The 19494-nt window shown below is 41.4% G+C and overlaps 1 protein-coding gene across 1 annotated transcript in view; it reads right to left on the bottom strand.

The window, feature by feature from the left end:
- Nucleotides 1-377: 377 nt before the first annotated feature.
- rnf144b (ring finger protein 144B) overlaps nt 378-19494 on the bottom strand; it is a 22300-nt gene continuing 3183 nt past the window's right edge. The window contains exons 2-8 of the mRNA XM_037677139.1: nt 18682-18934; nt 16725-16829; nt 13525-13585; nt 10450-10663; nt 8611-8740; nt 8429-8518; nt 378-1127 (exon numbers count right to left, since the gene is read on the bottom strand). Coding sequence (XP_037533067.1) covers nt 948-1127; nt 8429-8518; nt 8611-8740; nt 10450-10663; nt 13525-13585; nt 16725-16829; nt 18682-18840 — 939 coding nt within the window. The 5' untranslated portion in view covers nt 18841-18934 and the 3' untranslated portion in view covers nt 378-947. The remainder of the gene's footprint in view (nt 1128-8428; nt 8519-8610; nt 8741-10449; nt 10664-13524; nt 13586-16724; nt 16830-18681; nt 18935-19494) is intronic.

The raw sequence follows: 19494 nt of genomic DNA, 5'->3' as shown, positions 1-19494 counted from the left end.
AAGCGTTATCTTATCATCCGTGTTATGTAAATAAAAACAAAAATATTCTTAGATTTCAAGATGTAAACCTACAAAAGAGCCTGTCAAGGAAGGGGGTGAATACTTTAGCAACCCACAGTATGTTCTCTCTTCTCTCGTCACTGCGTTGTAAGAACAGAAGTGAAGCGCCATGCAGTGCAGGTTTAAACACATCATGTTTAGTTTTTATTTACAACAGTGTGTTTAGAAAATGTAGAGCACAAACAGAAATGTAGAAATGATGTACACAAACTCAATAAATAGATATGAACACACTTTAGAAAAGTACAGGTTTTCCATTCGAGCCTTTGGTCTGGAACCAGGTGGAAACGAAACATTTGCAGAAGTTCTCTGTGCAGCACTGCAGCCCTATCACGTTCCATATAAATACGGATTATAAAGTGCAAACACAACGCCCTGTTGGCAAAGAAGGTTTTGCTTTATTTAAGGTTTTTCAGGCTTGTGTGTATTTTCTTGAGGTTGCATAAAATCTAGACAGAATGAAAGCTAAAGGAAGATGAGCCAAGCACCTGGCGCTGTACAGAGAGGCACTTGAGCACTTGCACCTCTGGTTTGGCATCATGACGTTTGGCACGCAAGGGTGGCGTTGACCTGAAAGTGAGTGTGCATGTAAAGAAAAACAGTCCTGTGCAGGAAAATTCACTGCTCCATTATGCATCTGAAGATAAATGCTGCAAGGCAAATTACGTCCGTTTGTTCTTCAATTTACCCTTAAAATTAGGGATTTTCGGATCTCCTGCTGAGGTTTAAGAGGACGGTCTGTACTTGTTTATCCAAGTGACCTACTTCAAGTTTCCAGTCGGTTAATAAACTTCTTTGTTCCACAAGTTCTTTCGGCACTTTCACTTTTATTGGCCTTCGTTTAGCAAATGGAGCCATCCTTATTGGCAGATGGGGAGCGGGAGCTGCTACGATGTGGAGCGGTCTGGTTGACTGACGTCTTTCTTCCTTTGCTGCTTCTTCTTCTTTTTCTTCTTCTTGCTGCTGCAGGGCTTGCACATGCAGCACAGGATGCAAGGCGAGGCCAGCAGCAGGAGTGGAGACGTTACCAGCACGATGATGCTGACCCCCACCAGGATGCCCACCACCTGGATCAAAACAGAAATATTATGTCAAGTCAAGTCAGTCAAGTCAGATTTATTTATAGAGCACATTTAAAACAGAAACTGTTACCAAAGTGCTTAACAAAAATATCACATCATCAGATAAAAAGTAGCAAGATATATTTACAGCACATGGAATAAAAATATAAAACCAAAAACAATTAGAAACAATGAAATACTAAATCAGATCACGTTGTGTCAAAAGTCAAGGAAATAATAACAAAAAGCATAAACTCAGTCAGAAACAATGAAATACTAAATCAGATCAGATGACCTTGTGTTAAATAGGAATAATAACAAAAGCATAAACAGAATCAGCATCAATGAAAAACCAGATCTAAAGCTGATCACCCTGTGTTAAATGTCAATGAGTACAGATGTGTTTTTAGGAGAGATTTAAAGGCAGAGACTGAGGTGGCCTGTCGAATGTTGATGGGCAGATTGTTCCAGAGTTTAGGGCCCACGACTGAGAACGCTCGATCTCCTCTGAGCTTCAGCTGGTTTTTGGTACGGCCAAAAGCAGCTGGTCTGATGATCTCAAAGCCCGAGAAGGAGTATAAGGAAGAAGAAGGTCGGAGAGGTATGATGGTGCAAGGCCATTAATGCACTTGAATGTCAGCAGGAGAATTTTAAAATCAACTCTGACACGCACAGGAAGCCAGTGAAGGGAGGATAGAACCGGAGTAATGTGCTCAAACCTGTGAGTTCCTGTTAGTAGCCGAGCTGCAGCATTTTGTACGAGCTGGAGACGTGAGAGTGAAGCCTGACTAACCCCAACATAAAGTGAGTTACAGTAGTCCAGCCGGGAAGTAATAAATGCATGGACTAGTTTTTCAAGGTCGAATCTGGACAGAACGGACTTTAGCTTTGCTATATGCCTTAGCTGAAAGAAGCTCTTTTGTAGAACAGAGTTGATCTGTTTATTAAACTTAAAGTCAGAGTCTAACACTACCCCGAGATTGGTAACTGACTGCTTTAGATGAGGCTGAAGGGAGTGCAGGTTTACAGGATCAGTGACAGTGGTAGAGCTTGGGTTAAACACAATGACCTCAGTCTTCTGATCATTAAAACTCAAGAAGTTTGCAGCCATCCAAGTCTTGATGTCATCAAGACATTTTAGCAAAGGGAGGATGGAGCAAGAACTGTTTGGTTTTAAAGGTAGATAGATCTGAGAGTCATTGGCGTAACAGTGAAACGAAATAAGATGTTTCCTCAGGATTGACCCCAAGGGGAGCAGATGCAATGAGAACAGAAGGGGTCCAAGAATGGAGCCTTGTGGGACCCCACAGGAAAGAGGGACAGAAGCAGATAAATGATTGCCAAAGTTAACACAAAAACTCCTGTCACCCAGATAAGAACGGAACAATTCTAGCGCCACCCCTGTAATCCCAACCCAGTGTTCTAGCCGTGACATAAGGATGCTGTGATCAACAGTGTCAAATACAGCGGTAAGGTCGAGGAGTACCAGGATCACAGACTGACCAGAGTCATTCGCTAGCAGAATGTCATTACAGACCCTTACTAAAGCTGTCTCAGTGCTGTGCAGTTGTTTAAATCCTGACTGAAAAATCTCAAAAATTCCATTTACATTCAAAAACTTGGTTAGTTGACTAAAAACTATTTTCTCCAAGATTTTAGAAATAAATGACCAAGCATTTAATCAAAACTTTGTGTTACTTCATGGTTGAATACAAGTGTCACAGACAGCACATTATATGCCCGTCAACAAACTATTATACAGCAATTTATAGAAATGGCCCCGACAAGCAAAGACCTTGGATAACCTCTGGTCTTGATTTATGACCCTGACCTTAAAGCTGGGGGATGAAAATATTAGACATGCTGTCTAGTGGTGGTACAAATGTGTAAACTTCCATAAAATAATTGTGAGCTGATCAGAAGTTATGGGCGGGACAAGAGAAAATTTACAGATGGACGGAGAACGTACGAGAACACGTCCGCTTTCAACGGCCGTATGAAAAGTATGAACATGCCTGCGCCTTTGGAATAAACCGAGACAACTTGTGAAAAAACAGCAGTTACAAAAAATTTGAGACGGAGATACTGTAAATATGTAAAATATTTTAGGTCATTCAGTTATGATATATATATATATATATATATATATATATATATATATATATATATATATATATATATTTCATAAAGCCTGCCAACTTACGTGCACTTTCATATTATTAATAACATTATATAACAGCATTCTGCAGGGAGTGTAGTTTTGGTGAATAAAGAGTAACTCATCTAAAGCTTATTGCAAAAGAAGTGGTAGAAAAAATGAGACTATACAAAGAATATGTGCAGTAACCTACAGTAAGTGGTCTGTCTCAGACTCCACAGGCCTCAGGTAGAAGTTGTGACAGTTCAGGTAGAAAGAAGTCTGACTTGTTTGGAAGAGTTGTCCGCTGAAAGCCTTTTGGCTCGCTCGTAACCTTCAGCTGGGTTCTCACTTTCTTTACAAGAGCCACAGCAGCTGTCAATCTTGTAACTTGAGTTTTGAACATGTTCATAAAATCTGCGTGTTAAATTTGACAAAGTGACACTTGAGAAATCACAACGCTTATCAGGTGTTGGTGTTCACATCAGTTGGTGCATGCAGGTGGAAAGTTCAAGCCAATATGTTTGTGCTGATAAATGTACTTTGTTTGAGTAGAAGACAATTGAATTTTGCCTGTAAGCTTCTGAATGTTTCACCTCTCACCCAAAAGGCTTCTTTAGTTCTGAAGAGTGAAGGGAGCGGGTTCAGCCTGGAGTTTGGACCTTCAAGCTTGTAGAGCCACATGTGTCCCAATTCATCTGGTCGAGCAGGTGAACAGGTTTGTATGTCTCAAGCTGGGGGTAGTTCTGAAACTGTCTGAGAAGCAGATTCCAGTCTACACTGAATGTTGGACAGATGATACATGAGTCCAACTACTGTTTGTTCTCCTGTCCAAAACGTGTAATACGTGCATTTTACTGTCCTCAAAGAAAGTCCCTGCCCTTTGGGAAGTATAGATTCTTGTGTTGTTTAGTGTCTGTGTGGAGTGTTTATCTGCTACAGGCTGAAACTTCGCATCGGTGTTCATAACAAAAGATGCCTGTTGGACCAAATGTCTTCAAATATGTTAAATGTCTTCAAGAACAAAATATGCCTGATCTTTATAGCTCATCACTTATATCACACTGGCATACAGTATCTGGAAATGGTCTTTAAACCCCTTCATCTTCATCAAACTTCAAAGTATTTTACTGGAATTGTATGGGACAGACCAACACAAAACAATAAATAACTGTGACATGCATTTGTATTCAACCCCCTTTACTCTGATGCTAATTAAATAAAATTCAATGCAACCAGTCATTTTCAGAAGTTGCCATTTAGTAAATATAGCCCTACTGTTTGTGATTTATTCCAGTGTAAATACAGCTGTTCTGTGAACGCCTCAGAGCAGACTGAACCATAACCCTGGGGGGCAGCTGCTCAGGCTGAGGTGGCTCCGATGCATAATGTGCATGGCCTGGTCCTGCAAACCCTTGCACACAAAAAATAAGCTGAAGAGCGGCTTTTCAAAATGTCTCCGCACATCTTACAAAAAGCAAATACTCAATTCAATTAAACAAACTGAGTCACCAACTAGTTTCCCACAATAGCAGCTCAGTTAGATACTACTCAATAAAAAAATCTTTCATCTTGAACAAAAAACTGCCGAGTTAGCGAAAAGAACAGAAAAAATAATGTGTAAAAGTCTTAATCTGACAGAGATGTCATGAGACCATAAGATAGCCATGAACACATGAACGATTTGTCCATGTTGAGTCGATATTAACACACCACAGATAACACGTATATATAGGGTTGTGTTTACTTTAAAATCTGATGAAGACAAGAACATTTTTAATCTTCCGATATGCATAAACACTGGAGATGAAATCGGGTGTACCTACTTGTTCTAGGCTCTATAGCTCCATCTAAAGGAGCCAAAGCTTATTCCATACAAGAATCATTCTTATGCGTCTGATCCATCATGGCAGGCTTCATTGTGTTAGAGCTAAAATAAAATCATGTTTAACAGACTCGCAACAACAAAAGGTATCGCACTGACTCAACTTGTACTGACTGGCAAAACAGAAGAGCACAGAAGAATCTACAAATGTCACTAAGGGGAAAAAAAGCAGGCAACCAGAGTGTAAACCTTAGAAGACCTGTTAAACAAGGGTGTAACCACACCCATCAGTTGTTTTGAAGCACCACTGTGCTGCTGCGCTTTGATTCTCCAGACATTTAGCAACACGTAGCAGACAAGGTGTTCTCAAAGATCTGGACACTCATCACGTGTTGATAAAGCCATTAAAGCAGGAGAAAGCAGAAACAGAGAAGGCTGGGCGGCCAACTGTAATCATTCTGGTCAGCACGAGGTTACTGCAGGGTACAGTTCTGATTAGTGCTGGCATTAGCTCCGTTTAAAGTCCAACTGCAGATTTCTTGGACACACTGGAGAAAAACAAACACCAGACGGCAAGTAAGCTCAGACATGACAGGTCTTTCACTGGACACTTAGCCGTTAAAGTAGCAGCTGCTGACAGGAGGGAAGCTAAAGAAGTTAATCTCACTAGTTGCCGGCGTTCATCAGGGAGTCTACAATGAGACTTCCACAAATTTCTCAAATTCTTTGCGTGAGTCTCAGAGGCGTGCAGCCTTGTTGCTGGAGTTTTGAGTATGATCAAAAAATGAGTGTGACACGTTTTCTGTTGTGATTTCAAAATACTGGCTACGCAAAGCACAGCCTCACAGCTCTCTGTTACAAACACTCGGAAATCAGTGAGACTGAAATGAAACGTACAGAATTTAGCAGTTTTTTTTATTGTCATCTAGTTTCCCCACAGGTTCTGCCCGTTGTCACCGATTCTGTTCATAACTTTTATGGACAGAATTTCTCGGTGCAGCCAGCGGGTGGAGGGAGTCCACTTCTGTGGCCTCAGGATTCCATCTCTGCTTGTTGCAGATGATGTGGTCCTGTTGGTGTCATCATGCCATGATCTTCAGTTCTCACTGGAGTGGTTCTCAGCTGAGTGTGAAGAGGTTGGGATGAGAATCAGCACCTCCACATCGGAGGAGCCAAGAAAAGGGTGGATTGCTCTCTTCAGGTCAAGGGTGAGGTTTTGCCTCAAGTGGAGGAGTTCAAGTATCTTGGGGTTTTGTTCATGAGTGAGGAAAGAGTGGAGCGTGACATTAACAGACGGATTGGTGCAGCATCTGCAGTACTGTAGACTCTGTGCTGGTCCGTTGTGGTGAACAGGGAGCTGAGCTGTAAGGCAAAGCTCTCCGTTTACCAGGTCAGTCTATGTTCCTACCCTCACCTATGGTCTCAAGCTATGGGTGGTAGAGGATGACATTTTTTTCAGGAGTCCTGCGGGTCACGGGATTCCCAGAGGATTCTGGCAGGGCAGGAGTCAACTTTAATATAACGCACAGGATTGGGATGGGACAGGACAAAAAGTTAACAGGAGTGGGAACCAACCAATAGGACAAAAAAGAAAATGAAGAAAAAAAAGAAGAAAAAAAAAAAAAAACTTTGGACAGGCGCCACTATTTTGTACTTTTCTTTCAACAAACCTTCACTCTGGAACACCAGACCTGCAATGATCCAGTCTGTAAATGATGCTCTGAAGTCTGGTAAGCTGCACGACATCCTGCTTCGCTGAAACGAGCTCGTTACCTCGACCAAATAGACTGAACTTCTTGAGGATGTCGTACAATGTATAATAATGCCTTTAAGCATTTTTATTTTATTTGTTGAGTTTTCTTGCTTGGTACTTTTTTTTCTTTTTTCTTTAAACAATTTAAAACATGACGGTAATGTCAATGTTTAAAGGAAACATTTGCTCAATAAATTAGTAAAATGCAACTTCATATGTTATGTCTGGGTTCAAGGTGTGACCCATGTACTGTTGTTTTTTTATTTTTTGTTTTTACTGTAACTGACCTCCAAAAGAGCTAGAAACAGGGATCCTCTGTAGAAAAACTATACGAACCACACATATCATATTTTCATATTAAGAAACAGGTCCAGCCATTTTTGTTATCTACCTGGATTATTGAGCTTACAAACCTGTTTTATAGGGACTACAGACCATGTATTATTTGTTTTGTGCCCTTTAGTGAAAGTTTTGGTTTGGGTTAAGGTAATAAATGTATCTCTCTCACCACAGATGAACTGTTCCTGTTGCCAAATCTTTTGAAATAAAACTGCAGAACACAAAGTAATATAAAAAGGGATGGGTAGAAGATTAAATCAAATTCAATGTATTTCCTAAAGACTAAATGGAAGAGAGAAAAAAACAGTAGTGGTACAGAAGTGGGAATGATTCTGACTGGGAGCAGGATGGGAGCAGGAGTCATGTTACCAGGAGTGGGACAGGACAGGATTTTTTCTGTGGGACCAGGACAGGAGTGAAAATTCACTCCCGTGTCATCCTTTAATGGGTAGTGACTGAAAGAATGACAATGTGGCGGTTGAAATGAGTTTCCTCTGCAGGGTAGCTGGATTCTCCCTTACAGATAGGGTGAGGAGTTCAGTTATCAGGAGAGACTCAGAGTAGAACCACTGCTCCTCCACATAGAGAGGAGCCTGTTGAGGAGGCAGTTGAGGTGGTTTGAGCATCTGGTAAGGATGCTCCCTGGGCGCCTCCGTAGGGAGGTGCTTTGGGCATGTCTGACTGGGAAGAGACCCCGGGGAAGACCCAGAACATGCTGGAGAGACTACGTCTCTCAGTTGGTCTGGGAACACGATGGAATCCTCCCAGAAGAGCTGGAAGAGGAGGCTGTGGAAAGGGATGTCTGAGCCTCCCTGCTCAAGCTGCTGCCCCCGTGACCCGACTTTGGAACATGCATGAATGGATGCATGCATGGATGGATGGATGGATGCATGGATGGATGGATGGATGGATGGATGGATGCATGGATGGATGGATGGATGCATGGATGGATGGATGGATGGATGGTTTCCCCACAGTCACAGACAGGTGAGATTTGTTTTTAACGCTTGGTAGTGAATACAAACTGTTTTGTAATTCCTAACTGATCTGAATAAACTTCTGCAGTGACATTTTCTAACTCTTAACAAAATCCATGAAAACTGAAACTCAGGCCGGATGACGAAAGAGTGAAAGATCAACCCCATGCATGCAGTAATCTGTCCCTTACAGATACAAGCTCCTGAAAGCTAATCCCCTCAGATCATGACGGCCTCACCACAAACCAGAAATGAGCGCTCAGTGTTTGGCTTTACCTGCGTTCTGTTCCACATAACGGAGGCCCTGGAGTGTCCCAGCTTGTTTTTGCACGGTCCCTTATCATAATGTCTCAGGAAGATGTCACCCTGCATTTAAACAACCACGACGGCTGGTGAGCACAACGCGTGTTTAAAAGCACGTGTCACATGAGTGAGCTCGGCTGCAGGGGAACACTTACGTCCAGATTCTGCAGACAGTACCAGCAGAAGGTGTGCTTGCAGCTCTTACACAGCATCTGAGCGCAGCCCTGGTTCCTCTCGATGTAGATCCCACACATGGGACACTGCTTGATGGACATGTCCAAAGGACTGTTGGAGCAGGAGACACAGCAGGACAGGAATTAATGAAGTCAACACAATGTGTGAGATTATTATTCAGCAGCAGCGTGAGAAAGCAGAGGTATGAGAGGACGCCATCATCTGTTCTTTATTTAATTCAGTTCATTCATATAGCACCAAGTCACAACAGAAGTCATTTCAGGGCACTGAACAGAAACATTCATTTATAAAAAAATAAGTTAATAACATTATCTGAGGAGCAGACTGCTTTGAGTCCAACTTTGTTGCAGACTCTCATCTAATCTGGACTCAGATGATAACCCAGACTATGTGGATTAAGAGAAGCAGGAAGGTGTTTACTTTCACACAGCTGGACATCTGTCACATCTTTACTGTGAATTATATCCAGAGAATGTTAACCAGTTCAGTGGCCTCAGGATTCTGTCTCTATGTGTAGATGATGTGATCCTGTTGGTGTCATAGTGGCGTGATCTCCAGCTCATACTGGAGCGGGTATTACCGAGAGGCTCAAGGAGATCTGTTTTCAAGACGTTCCTAAATTTGAACTACGATTTTAAAAAGCCACAAGAACCCAAACATGGTCCTTCTTGACCATGTGATCAGCTGGTTTTGGTTGTCAGCAGCAAACTGGTTGATCCACCCTGAGACGGTGCTATTTAAGAGACTGAGCTGAAAACAGCTCCTCAGACTGAGGAAGTCTCTCGGATGAGAGACGAAACGTTTCTACAAATTTTTTTTGGTTTGTTTTTTTTGTTTTTTGAACGTCCAGAGGACCAGACTTAACTTTTTTAGATTTTTCAACCTGGATTACTGATCATCAGGATAAGGCAATAAAACATTTTATTTTTTATAAAAAAACCTAAATGCAACTCAGAGCAAAGGGAGACTGATGAGTGCTTAAAGGTAGATTTGTAGACTAAATATTAGACTTTAGACTAACGCGCAGTTAAATTTATTTTAAAAAAAACATACAATGGGATTAGGCGAGTGAGAAAACCCAGTCCTCTCTAAAGCTGTATAGCTCAAACATACTTTAAAGTAGAAACATCATTAAAAGTCTAAAAGGACTGCAAACGTTTGGACGTTCTGTGTCTGAACTGGCATTTAGACACGTTTATTTATCCAGTAAAGTTTTATGAATTATGACAACTTTACCAAACATTGTTCAACTTACACTAAAGGTTTGAGTTGGCTAATGTTGATAAAATGTTTTTCTCCCACAATATTTCCTCTTCTTGTACAGTTTACACATGAAAACGTGAACGTCAGCTCAGATTCTCATTAAAAAACGCTGCTCTACAGAAGAAAGAGGATGTATGCTGGATTTTGGGCAGTGGGCATTTTTCAAAATTTCATCAGAAAATGCTCTAGTGTTTTCTCCTCTCTCCTCACTGCAGTGTTTTCTCACTGCAGCATCCAAACTCGTGCTGTACAGTGAATCCGCTCGCCCTGCGCCCTCCCAGCTGCCTCTGGCACAAAGACAGTGGAATTCCAATAAAACTCGGAGGCTCCCGGATGACATCAGCCAGTCTGGGAGAGCTGCAACTTACAGACTCTGCAGATGAACAAAGCCTCTGCTATGGATTACTAAACAACTGGAATAATGTATTTATTCAGCACAGGGGCACTACTGGGGGCAAAGCACTTAAATAATCCATTAATTATGCTGTCAACACCATGCTCCAGCAACAGTTACTTTATATGAAGTGATGACTGACCTGCTTTCTTTAGACAGTGAGGACGACACAAAGAGCTGCTGCTCCGGGCAGGTGTGGTCGTCCTGCCAGAGGCCTCTGCAGCCGGAGCAGAACACGGCCTGGCAGGTCGGGCAGGCCACGGCCGCAGGATGCACTTCAATGCTCGGCTGGACGCTGCACACTGCCTGGCATTCAAGCACCGGGCACCAAGCTTTGCTGGGGTCAAGCTTCACTCCTGTACAATACAGAGGAAGGAAATCTTTTGAAGCCTTTGGTCATGTGATGTCCCTCTTTGCACCAGACTGCACTTTCTTCTGTCCCTTGTCCTTGTCCCACAGATTAAGGTGATGCTCCTCATCTTGATAGCATCATAGAAAGAGTAATTTGTAAATGCTATGTCTATTGCGTGCACGGTTTAAAAGAATCAGACAATAAAACATTTTTTAGACTCCCTCACGTGGGGGCTTTGGTAACAATGGTCCTCCCAACACATATTTTATCCAAATATTTTAGTTTTAAATTTAGCTTAATTTATTAATCATAGTTTTTGTGATGTTATCTAGACCTAAATCTGGAGCAGCTCTGTAGCTTTGGACTTTTATCACTTTGTAACAGTACAAACTTCATCCATCTAAATAAAAATGTTTTGGTGTTATTAGCTGAAATAGGGCAGCACGGTGGCTCAGTTGGTACATCTGTTGACTCTCAGCGAGAAGGTCGCTGGATGAGATCCCAGTGGGGGGGCCTTTCTGGGTGGAGTTTGTATGTTCTCTCTGTGCATGCGTGGGTTTTGTCCAGGTACTCCAGTTTCCTCCCACAGACCAAAAACATGCATGTTAGGCTGATAGGTAACTCTAAATTGTCCCTAGGTAAGAATGAATGGTTGTTTGTCTCTATGTGTCCCTGTGATGGACTGGAGACCTGGGCAGTGTGTCCCCCGCCTCTCACACAATGATTGCTGGACATGGGCACCAGTGACCCCCGTAACCCGAAAAGGAAGAAGCGTGTAAAGACAATGGATGGATGGATTAGTTGAAATATAATAGGCAATTTAGCACAGAAAACAATGAAAAGGCTAACTGGAAGCTGTGAGCTCTTTACAACAGTAAGAGCTGCTAGCGCATTAGCTTGTTTAGATTAGATAAAACTTTATTGATCCATTGGGAAGATTTGTTCAGGAAAAATAAAAAAGCTTACATAAAAAGCTTAGTTTAAGTCAAAGTCAAAGTTTTGGAATGGAGGCTGCACAGCTGAACGAAAAGCTTTGCAGAGAGTGGTGAAGGCTGCACAGAAGACTGTTGGAGTCAGTCTCCCCACCAGCACAGACATCTACACCTCGAGGTGAAGGAAGAGGGCCACCTGCATCATGAAGGACCCCACACACCCAGCACACACATTTTTTGCCCTCAGAAAGGAGGTTGAGGAGCATTAAGTGTAGAACCACTAGACTGAGGAACAGCTTCTACCCTGAGGCTGTTAGACTCACGAATCTCTAACCAGAATAATCACTGTGAAAAATCACATCATGTTGCTGCTGATCAGTTTCATGTTGCTGCTGATCTGTTTCATGTTGCTGTGTTCATGCGTGCTCATCTGCTCACACAGACTCATGTTTGTGCTGCTGTTGTTCGGTGCATTGTTTTGTACTACTAGTGCTTTTAGTTAACGTTTTTCTTAGTTTCTATCTTAGATCTTATTACTGTTTTTCTTTTACATTTTATACTTTTGTTGGATGTACCTGGGACCCTGTGTACACAATTTCATACCACCTTATGTACCACATGTGATGCGAATGACAATAAAGAACCTTGAATCCTGAAAGTTTCTTTGTCATACAGCTGTGGCTGAGTGGTTAGAGCAGTCGTCCTCCAATTCAAGAGTTGGGGGTTCGAACCCCACAGCAGTCACATGCCGAAGTGTCCCTGGGCAAGACACTGAACCCCTTGTTGCCTCAAATGTGTGTCCCATTAGTGTTTGAATGTGATAAAGCTCTGATTAGTCTCTTTAGAATGATTTGTTCAATTAGCTTTGTAGAGATCTAGTAGAGTGCTGTATGAATGGGTAAATGAGGCACAGATTGTAGTGTAAAGCACTTTGAGTATCTCAATAAGATAGAAAGGCGCTATATAAGTACAGTCCATTTACCATACGCATGTGGTACATGAGGTAGATCTCTTTTGGAAGGGAGGCTGGGCCTTCAGGCATGTAACACGTGTGTTTTTGGACTGTGGGAGGAACCCAGAGTACCCAGAAAAAAACACAAACAAACACAAGAACATGTAAACTCCACACAGAACGACCCAAGATCCAAAACAGGGATTGAACCCAGGACCTATACTTGCTGTGTGGCAACAGCGCTAACCACTAATCCGTTGTGCCACTTGTTTACTGTTGAACTGCTAAAGTGGAAGGAAAAAACAAAAACAAATTGTAGCTTCATAGAGTGACTAAAAATGGCTAGAATCCAATCTTTTGATTTTAATTATTTTTAAAGACTAATAATTATTAGGCAGCTGAAGAGTAGGAATCAACCAGATTGTAAAAATACAATGAAACGGTTATTATACCAACATCTGAGAGACTTTAACCAGCTTATACTTTCACCGTGATTTAAAACGAAAGAGAAACAGTCACAAAGCAGCCTGCACTTTGGACTTCTTTTATTTCCACACGTCTCGTGATTCATAGCCGGAGTAAACAATAACTATTCCTGGCTTCACACAGAATCATTGTTATTTGACTGGAAAGACCAAAACAACGCAATGCATTTGCGATGCGCAAATGTTGACAGAAAACTATTTTAAGTTAGGCTTCTAAAAGTCTTTAGTGCAGGGCTGAGCTGCTGTGTGCCGCCACAGAACCCTCCCCACTGCATGCACTGCACAGCTCATTCACCAGAATACTGACATTTATCCTTTACACTTCATGTTCTGCTGGTAGTCTTCAGATAAAATTCAAGTAATAAAATTTGTGCAGCAGTAATCTTGAATTTTTTCTCCAACACTTGGTGGGGGGGTGGGGGGGGGGTGCTTGTGTAAGCTGAAAACAGTTCACTGCCCGTCATTAGCCAAGAGGATATGAATGCAACAATAATACCTCTCTCAAACTTCAGCCGCTGGTACAGCTCCCCCTGATCTGCTGCTGCCAAACTGGAGATCTGCAATCACAGAGCACAACCAGACGTCAGACTCCATCCTTTGACGTACAGTAAAAACAAACAAGTTTTTTTTTTTTTTTTAAACCAACAGCATTTCAAGCCACGATGTCAAACCTCTTATATAAACAGGGAGTGGTAAATGTGTTGCCCCCAGTAAAGTGATACTAAGAAATGCTTGTTGCTCAACTATTCACTCAATTTATATTGGACAAATAAAGTACTGCAACAGCCTAAAGTCACAGCTCTTTACTTTTCCTTTTATGTCACGTTTGTTTAATTTCACCAAATAAGACTGATTAAATATTAAATTCAAGACACAAGGACAATGAATGCAAGGTGAAGAGTTCTTCCTGATTTTAAGTGTGTTTAAGGAATGTCTTGGTTGCGAGTCTCTCTTTGGTAGAATTAGAACCACTTTCATATTTTCCTCTTATGGTTTGGATTGCCTCGTTTGACTTTTAAAACTAAAAGCAGTAAAGATATATTCCAAAAATAATAATTTAATTTGTACACATTTACACAACAAATAATCGGATTAAAGTTACCAAACTTAAAAAAGCCCAGGCTGAACATGCAACTTCTTTCTTCACAAGCGTGGTTGCACCACAGTGAAGTGGAAACTTCAAAAAATGAGAACAGTCAACAACCAACATTTAAACTACGTATATATTTTAAAAATAGCTTTATTTTTGTATTTCATTTCGGTTTGTTGTCTGAACTAGAGTGAATTGCAAAAGTCCAACCTGGAATTAAATGTATTTCAGTTTGATTATGAATTTGAATTTTATACAACAATGAAGCCTGAATGGGAGGAAAAACTATAGTTTAAAATAAAATGTATATATATTTTTTAAAAACCACTGAAAAGTGATGCATGCATATACTGTGTCTTCACCCTCTTTATTCTAAAGCCCTAACCATTGTCTTCAGAAATCAGCCTTTGTCATTTGTTTCCTCTTCAGGAGGCACCACAGCGAGTCATCCTCCTCCATCTCTGTCCTCTGCATCCTCTGTCCTCACTCCAACTGCCTCCATGTTCTCTCTAACTGCATCCATATGTCTCCTCTTTGTCTTTTTCCTGGAAGCTGCATTTCTAACATCCTTCTACCAACATACCCACTGTCCCTCCTCTGGACATGTCCAAACCACTGTCCCTCCTCTGGACATGTCCAAACCACTGTCCCTCCTCTGGACATGTCCAAACCATCTCAGTCTGGTCTCTCTAACTTTATCTCCCAGTTGTTCAACCTGTGCTACCTCTGATAATCTCAGTCCTGATCTTATCCATCCTTGTCACTGCTAAGGAGAACCTCAACATCTTCATTTCTGACACTTCCAACTCTGTCTCCTGTTTTTTTGTCCATGTCTCTGTCTCCAGACCATACAACATAACTGCTCTCACCACTGTCTTGTAAACTTTTCCTTTGACCTTTAATGACACCCTTTTGTCACAAATCACTCCTGAAACTTTTCTCCATCCACTCCATCCTGCCTGGACTCTTTTCTTCACCTCTTTACCACATTCCCCATTTTCCTGGACAGTTGACCCCAAGTACTTGAAGTCCTGCACCTTTGTGACCTCTGCTCCTTGTATTCTCACTGTTCCACCTCCTCCATCTCATTCACACACATGTACTCTGTCTTACTACAGCTGACTTTCTTTCCTCTTCTTTCAAGTGCATACCTCCACCTCTCCAAGTTCTCTTCCACCTGTTCCCCGTTCTCACCACATATCACAATGTCATCTGCAAACATCATAGTCCACGGGGATTCCTGAAGATGAAATGCTCAGTATTTATTATACCTGGTTTGATAGCCCACAGAATCAGCATCAGGGAAACACCTCAAATTAGTAAACACCACCACCAAGACTATCATTAAGACCATCCATCCATCCATCCATCCATCCATCCATCCATTTTCTTTACCCGTTTATTCCATTTTGGGTCAAGGGGGTCGCCGGTGCCCATGTCCAGCAATCACTGTGCGAGGGGCGGGGTACACCCTGGACGGGCCGCAAGTCCATCACAGGGACACATAGAGACAAACGAGACAAACAAACATTCACTCTCTCACTCACACCTAGGGACAATTTAGAGTTACCAATCAGCCTAACATGCATGTTTTTGGCCTGTGGGAGGAAACCGGAGTACCCGGAGAAAACCCACGCATGCACGGAGAGAACATGCAAACTCCACCCAGAAAGGCCCCCGGACCGGGATTTGAACCAAGGACCTGCTTGCTGAGAGGCAGCAGCTCTACCAGTTGCGCCACTGTGCTGCCTCATTAAGACCAAGTAATACTTAACACAGGTCAGAGACAAAGTTATTGCTAGAGTTGGAAAATAAAGAAAACCCAGAATCGTGAACATCCCACATCTAGTCCAAGAAAACCAGCAAACCTGCTAAGAGATGGTCATCCCCCAGACCTGACAGGTTAACCTATAAGGGTGTTAATCAGACATGTCCAGAAGGACAACAATTACCCTGACAGAGTTGCAGGCCTTTAGAAATTGGATGATCTGTCCATAAAACCACTATAAGCAGCAGAGAAAATCTATGGCTTAAAGAAAAAATAATAATAAGGCAGACCATTTGGAATTTGTCAAAAGGCATAGTGGAAAGTTTAATGGAAAAATCTGTTTGGATCTTCTAGAGAATGAGACTGGGACAGAGGTCCACCTTCCATGAGGACAATGACCATAAAGACAGTACTGAAACAACAATTCACAGGTTGAAGGAGAACTAGATAGAATAGTCGAGCTTGTAGAGACTTACCTAAACAGACCTGCTGCTGTAATTTCCTTTTATACATTCTACAGTGCCATTAGATTACTTTTGTTCTGAACTGGCAATATGAAGATAACCTGAACTGAAAATGTACCTGAATTATTGTAGTGAAAGTAGGTTCTGAAAGATAAAGTTGAAGACTTAAAGCAAAAGAGTTGAATACCTACATTATGCATGCACCACTTTTCAGTTTAACGTTTTGATAACTATTTAAAACATTTTATCCATGGAAAACTTGTGTAGGTTGAAAACCCTCTGAGTCCAGACTATAAGGAAACAAAACAGAAACATTGCAAAGAGGTTGAATACTTATGGAACATGTTGTACTTCTCAGTTTAAAATGGTCGTACCTCAGAGTCGAGGAGTACTCCACTTTTTGGGCATGCCATGTCTGGACAGGTGATGGGTGCCCCTCCACCTTCCATTATGGCTAGTTGGACATACTGCTGCAAACACTGAGCGAGGGAGGGGAAACAGAATGAGATGGGATATTTAAAGACTAAGACCACGTTGTGACCACCAACAGAACCGTGTCTTTACTGCCCGTCCGACGTCACGGTTGTTACACCACACAGCAAAACATGACGGGAAACAGAGCCCAAAGACAAAATACAAACAGGGAAGGACACGAACAGTTGTGAACAACAGAACAATTTAAATGCCACATAGACAAGTTTCTTATCAACGGCAACACGTCAAAAGTCACATGTTGCCTCAGTAATGAAATGTGGCAGGGCAAGAGGAACTTTAAGTATTGCACAAATGCAAACAGTTTGGAGGAACAAAGAAAACGAAATTTATGAATATTACTTTTCTGCGGACGAAGGAAAAACTTAGGGGAAAAAGTCAGGAATGGAAAGAGCTAGAGCTAAAAACAGAAGAAACACCACAAGCAATAGTTTGCTCACTTAAACCAGATTGTTGAAGGTATCTTACGTAGGGAAGGGATGGGACTTGCACAGCAGAGTTTAGAGTCGCACTTTTGTTGTGTGTGGGCGGGTCTTATTTGTGCGACCTTGCGTGTTTATTGCTGTCAACTTGGTCAAAGATTAACGTCGCCTGCCTGTTTTGATGTAGCAGACAGGAACACGCTGAACAGGAAAGTCTAAAGATAGAGCTACTGTTCACACAACAGGAGTGAAACTGAAACTGGGAACAGAGTCGAAGGAGGGTAAATACTGGGACTGATCAGGGAAAATTCCAAGGACAAGATCAGTGGAACAGAGGTGACAGGAAAACAAAAAGCACTGGGTTAAAATCACTATGTCACTGAAGTGGAAACACACTAAATGTGTCTACATAAGGGTTTACTTTAAATATCTTAAAGCAACAACATCTGCACAATAAAAAGAACCCAAACTAAGCTTTCTGCTCCTGGATCAGTTCAATATCATGAGAGGTCATGATCAGTTTGTGTTGTGAATGACTCTCTGCTACTACCACATCAAATTTTAGTCCAATATCTGTAAAATCAACTAAAGTATACTCATTAATATGTTTTCTAAGGTCAGTTGGATGTGGCAGCCATCTTGACTAATACTAGCTCCAAACGTTAATCAGTTGTAAATGGTAAGTGGTAAATGGACTGTACTTATACAGCACCTTTCTCTCTTATCAAGACACTCAAGGCTCTTCACACTACAATCTGTGTCCTCATTTACTCATTCATACAACACTCTACTAGATCTATACAAAGCTAATTGAACAAATCATTCTAAAGAGAATAATCAGAGCTTCATCACATTCATACACTGATGGGACGCACATCAGAGGCAGTGAGGGTTCAGTGTTTTACACAGGGACACTTAGGCATGTGACTGCTGGTGGATTCGAACCCCCAACTCTTGCATTGGAGGACGACTTCTCTAAACACTCAGCCACAGCCGCCCATCCAGTGATTGTTTTTGCAAGTTTCGTGAAAATTTTTTCTAAGGTTTATGAAATATTTTGCTAACAGACAAACAAGGTCTGTTCCAAACGGTTACCGGAAAAAATGTTAAAAATCTTGGTCAGTCTGTTAGAGCTTGGAACAAGTGTCTGAGATCAGTCCCAGCTAGAACCACATCAAACCTTAGACAAATATCTGCCAAATCGTCTGTTAGACAGTTTTCAGTTTTCTTAAGGTCAGCTGACTCTGGCATCCATCTTGAAATGAGTTAATTTGTAAAATGATTATTCCTGCAAGTTTTTCTAACGAACACACACAAAAAGAATTTAATTCCTGTAACATCTTATTTGCTCTAACTGCTTGAACACCCGACTCGAAGCACCTTCCCTCTGACTGCTGGACGAACCATGTGGACCTACCGCGGTGCAGAACGTGCACTGGCAGCTCTGCAGCTCCCTGGTGGCTGCAGCTGGCTGCTGGCTGAGGCACAGCTTGCAGAAGAGCTCTGGTCCAAGCTTGGAGCCCACAGCAGACAAATCTCTGGCCTTCTGGGTATCGATGGGACTCCTGCTGGTCATGGTGGAGCCAGGTGATCTGCAGGGTGGGGAGTGGGAATCTGGCTGGTTCTAGGCCTTCTGCTGGTGATGAAGAGAATCTACGGCCTCCATGTTCCTAAAAGCAGAAACAAAACTTCACTTACTCAACATCTGTGTAACACTTTGAGGTCCCTTCCTCTTTAGACAGATAGAAACGGCATCATATTAACAAAATGTGCTAAAAAAAAGGCCTGTTTGACTCCAATTGTGTAGATACTTGTTCAGCACATTGACAAGAAAAAGCAAAAATCACAAGAAAACATATATAAAACATTCTATAAATTATTTAAAAAAGCAACAATTAAACTAGCTACGTATTGTTAATTTAGCTCCAAGTACAACCTAAACTTACAGTTCGTGATAAGACAACAAAAGACCATATTATTAAAAAAACAAAAGACCATATTTAAAAAAAACAACAACAAAAAAAACAACATTTAAAAACAAGAAAAGACAATATTATTTAAAAAAAATCATAAAAAAATTTGAGTTTTTTTATTGAGTTAATTTGTAAATGATTATTCATGATATAAAAAATATGATAAAAACATGATAAAAAAATCATATTATTAAAAAAAACAATTATTATGTAAAACCTCTAACCATGCACACACACAAAGTATATATAGATATATA

This window comes from Nematolebias whitei, chromosome 5, assembly GCF_014905685.2.
Source record: "Nematolebias whitei isolate Nwh7 chromosome 5, NemWhi1, whole genome shotgun sequence".
Taxonomy (NCBI): Eukaryota; Metazoa; Chordata; class Actinopteri; order Cyprinodontiformes; family Rivulidae; genus Nematolebias; species Nematolebias whitei.
Note: the sequence above shows the minus strand (reverse complement) of the source record. Positions and strands in the feature narration are given on the sequence as shown.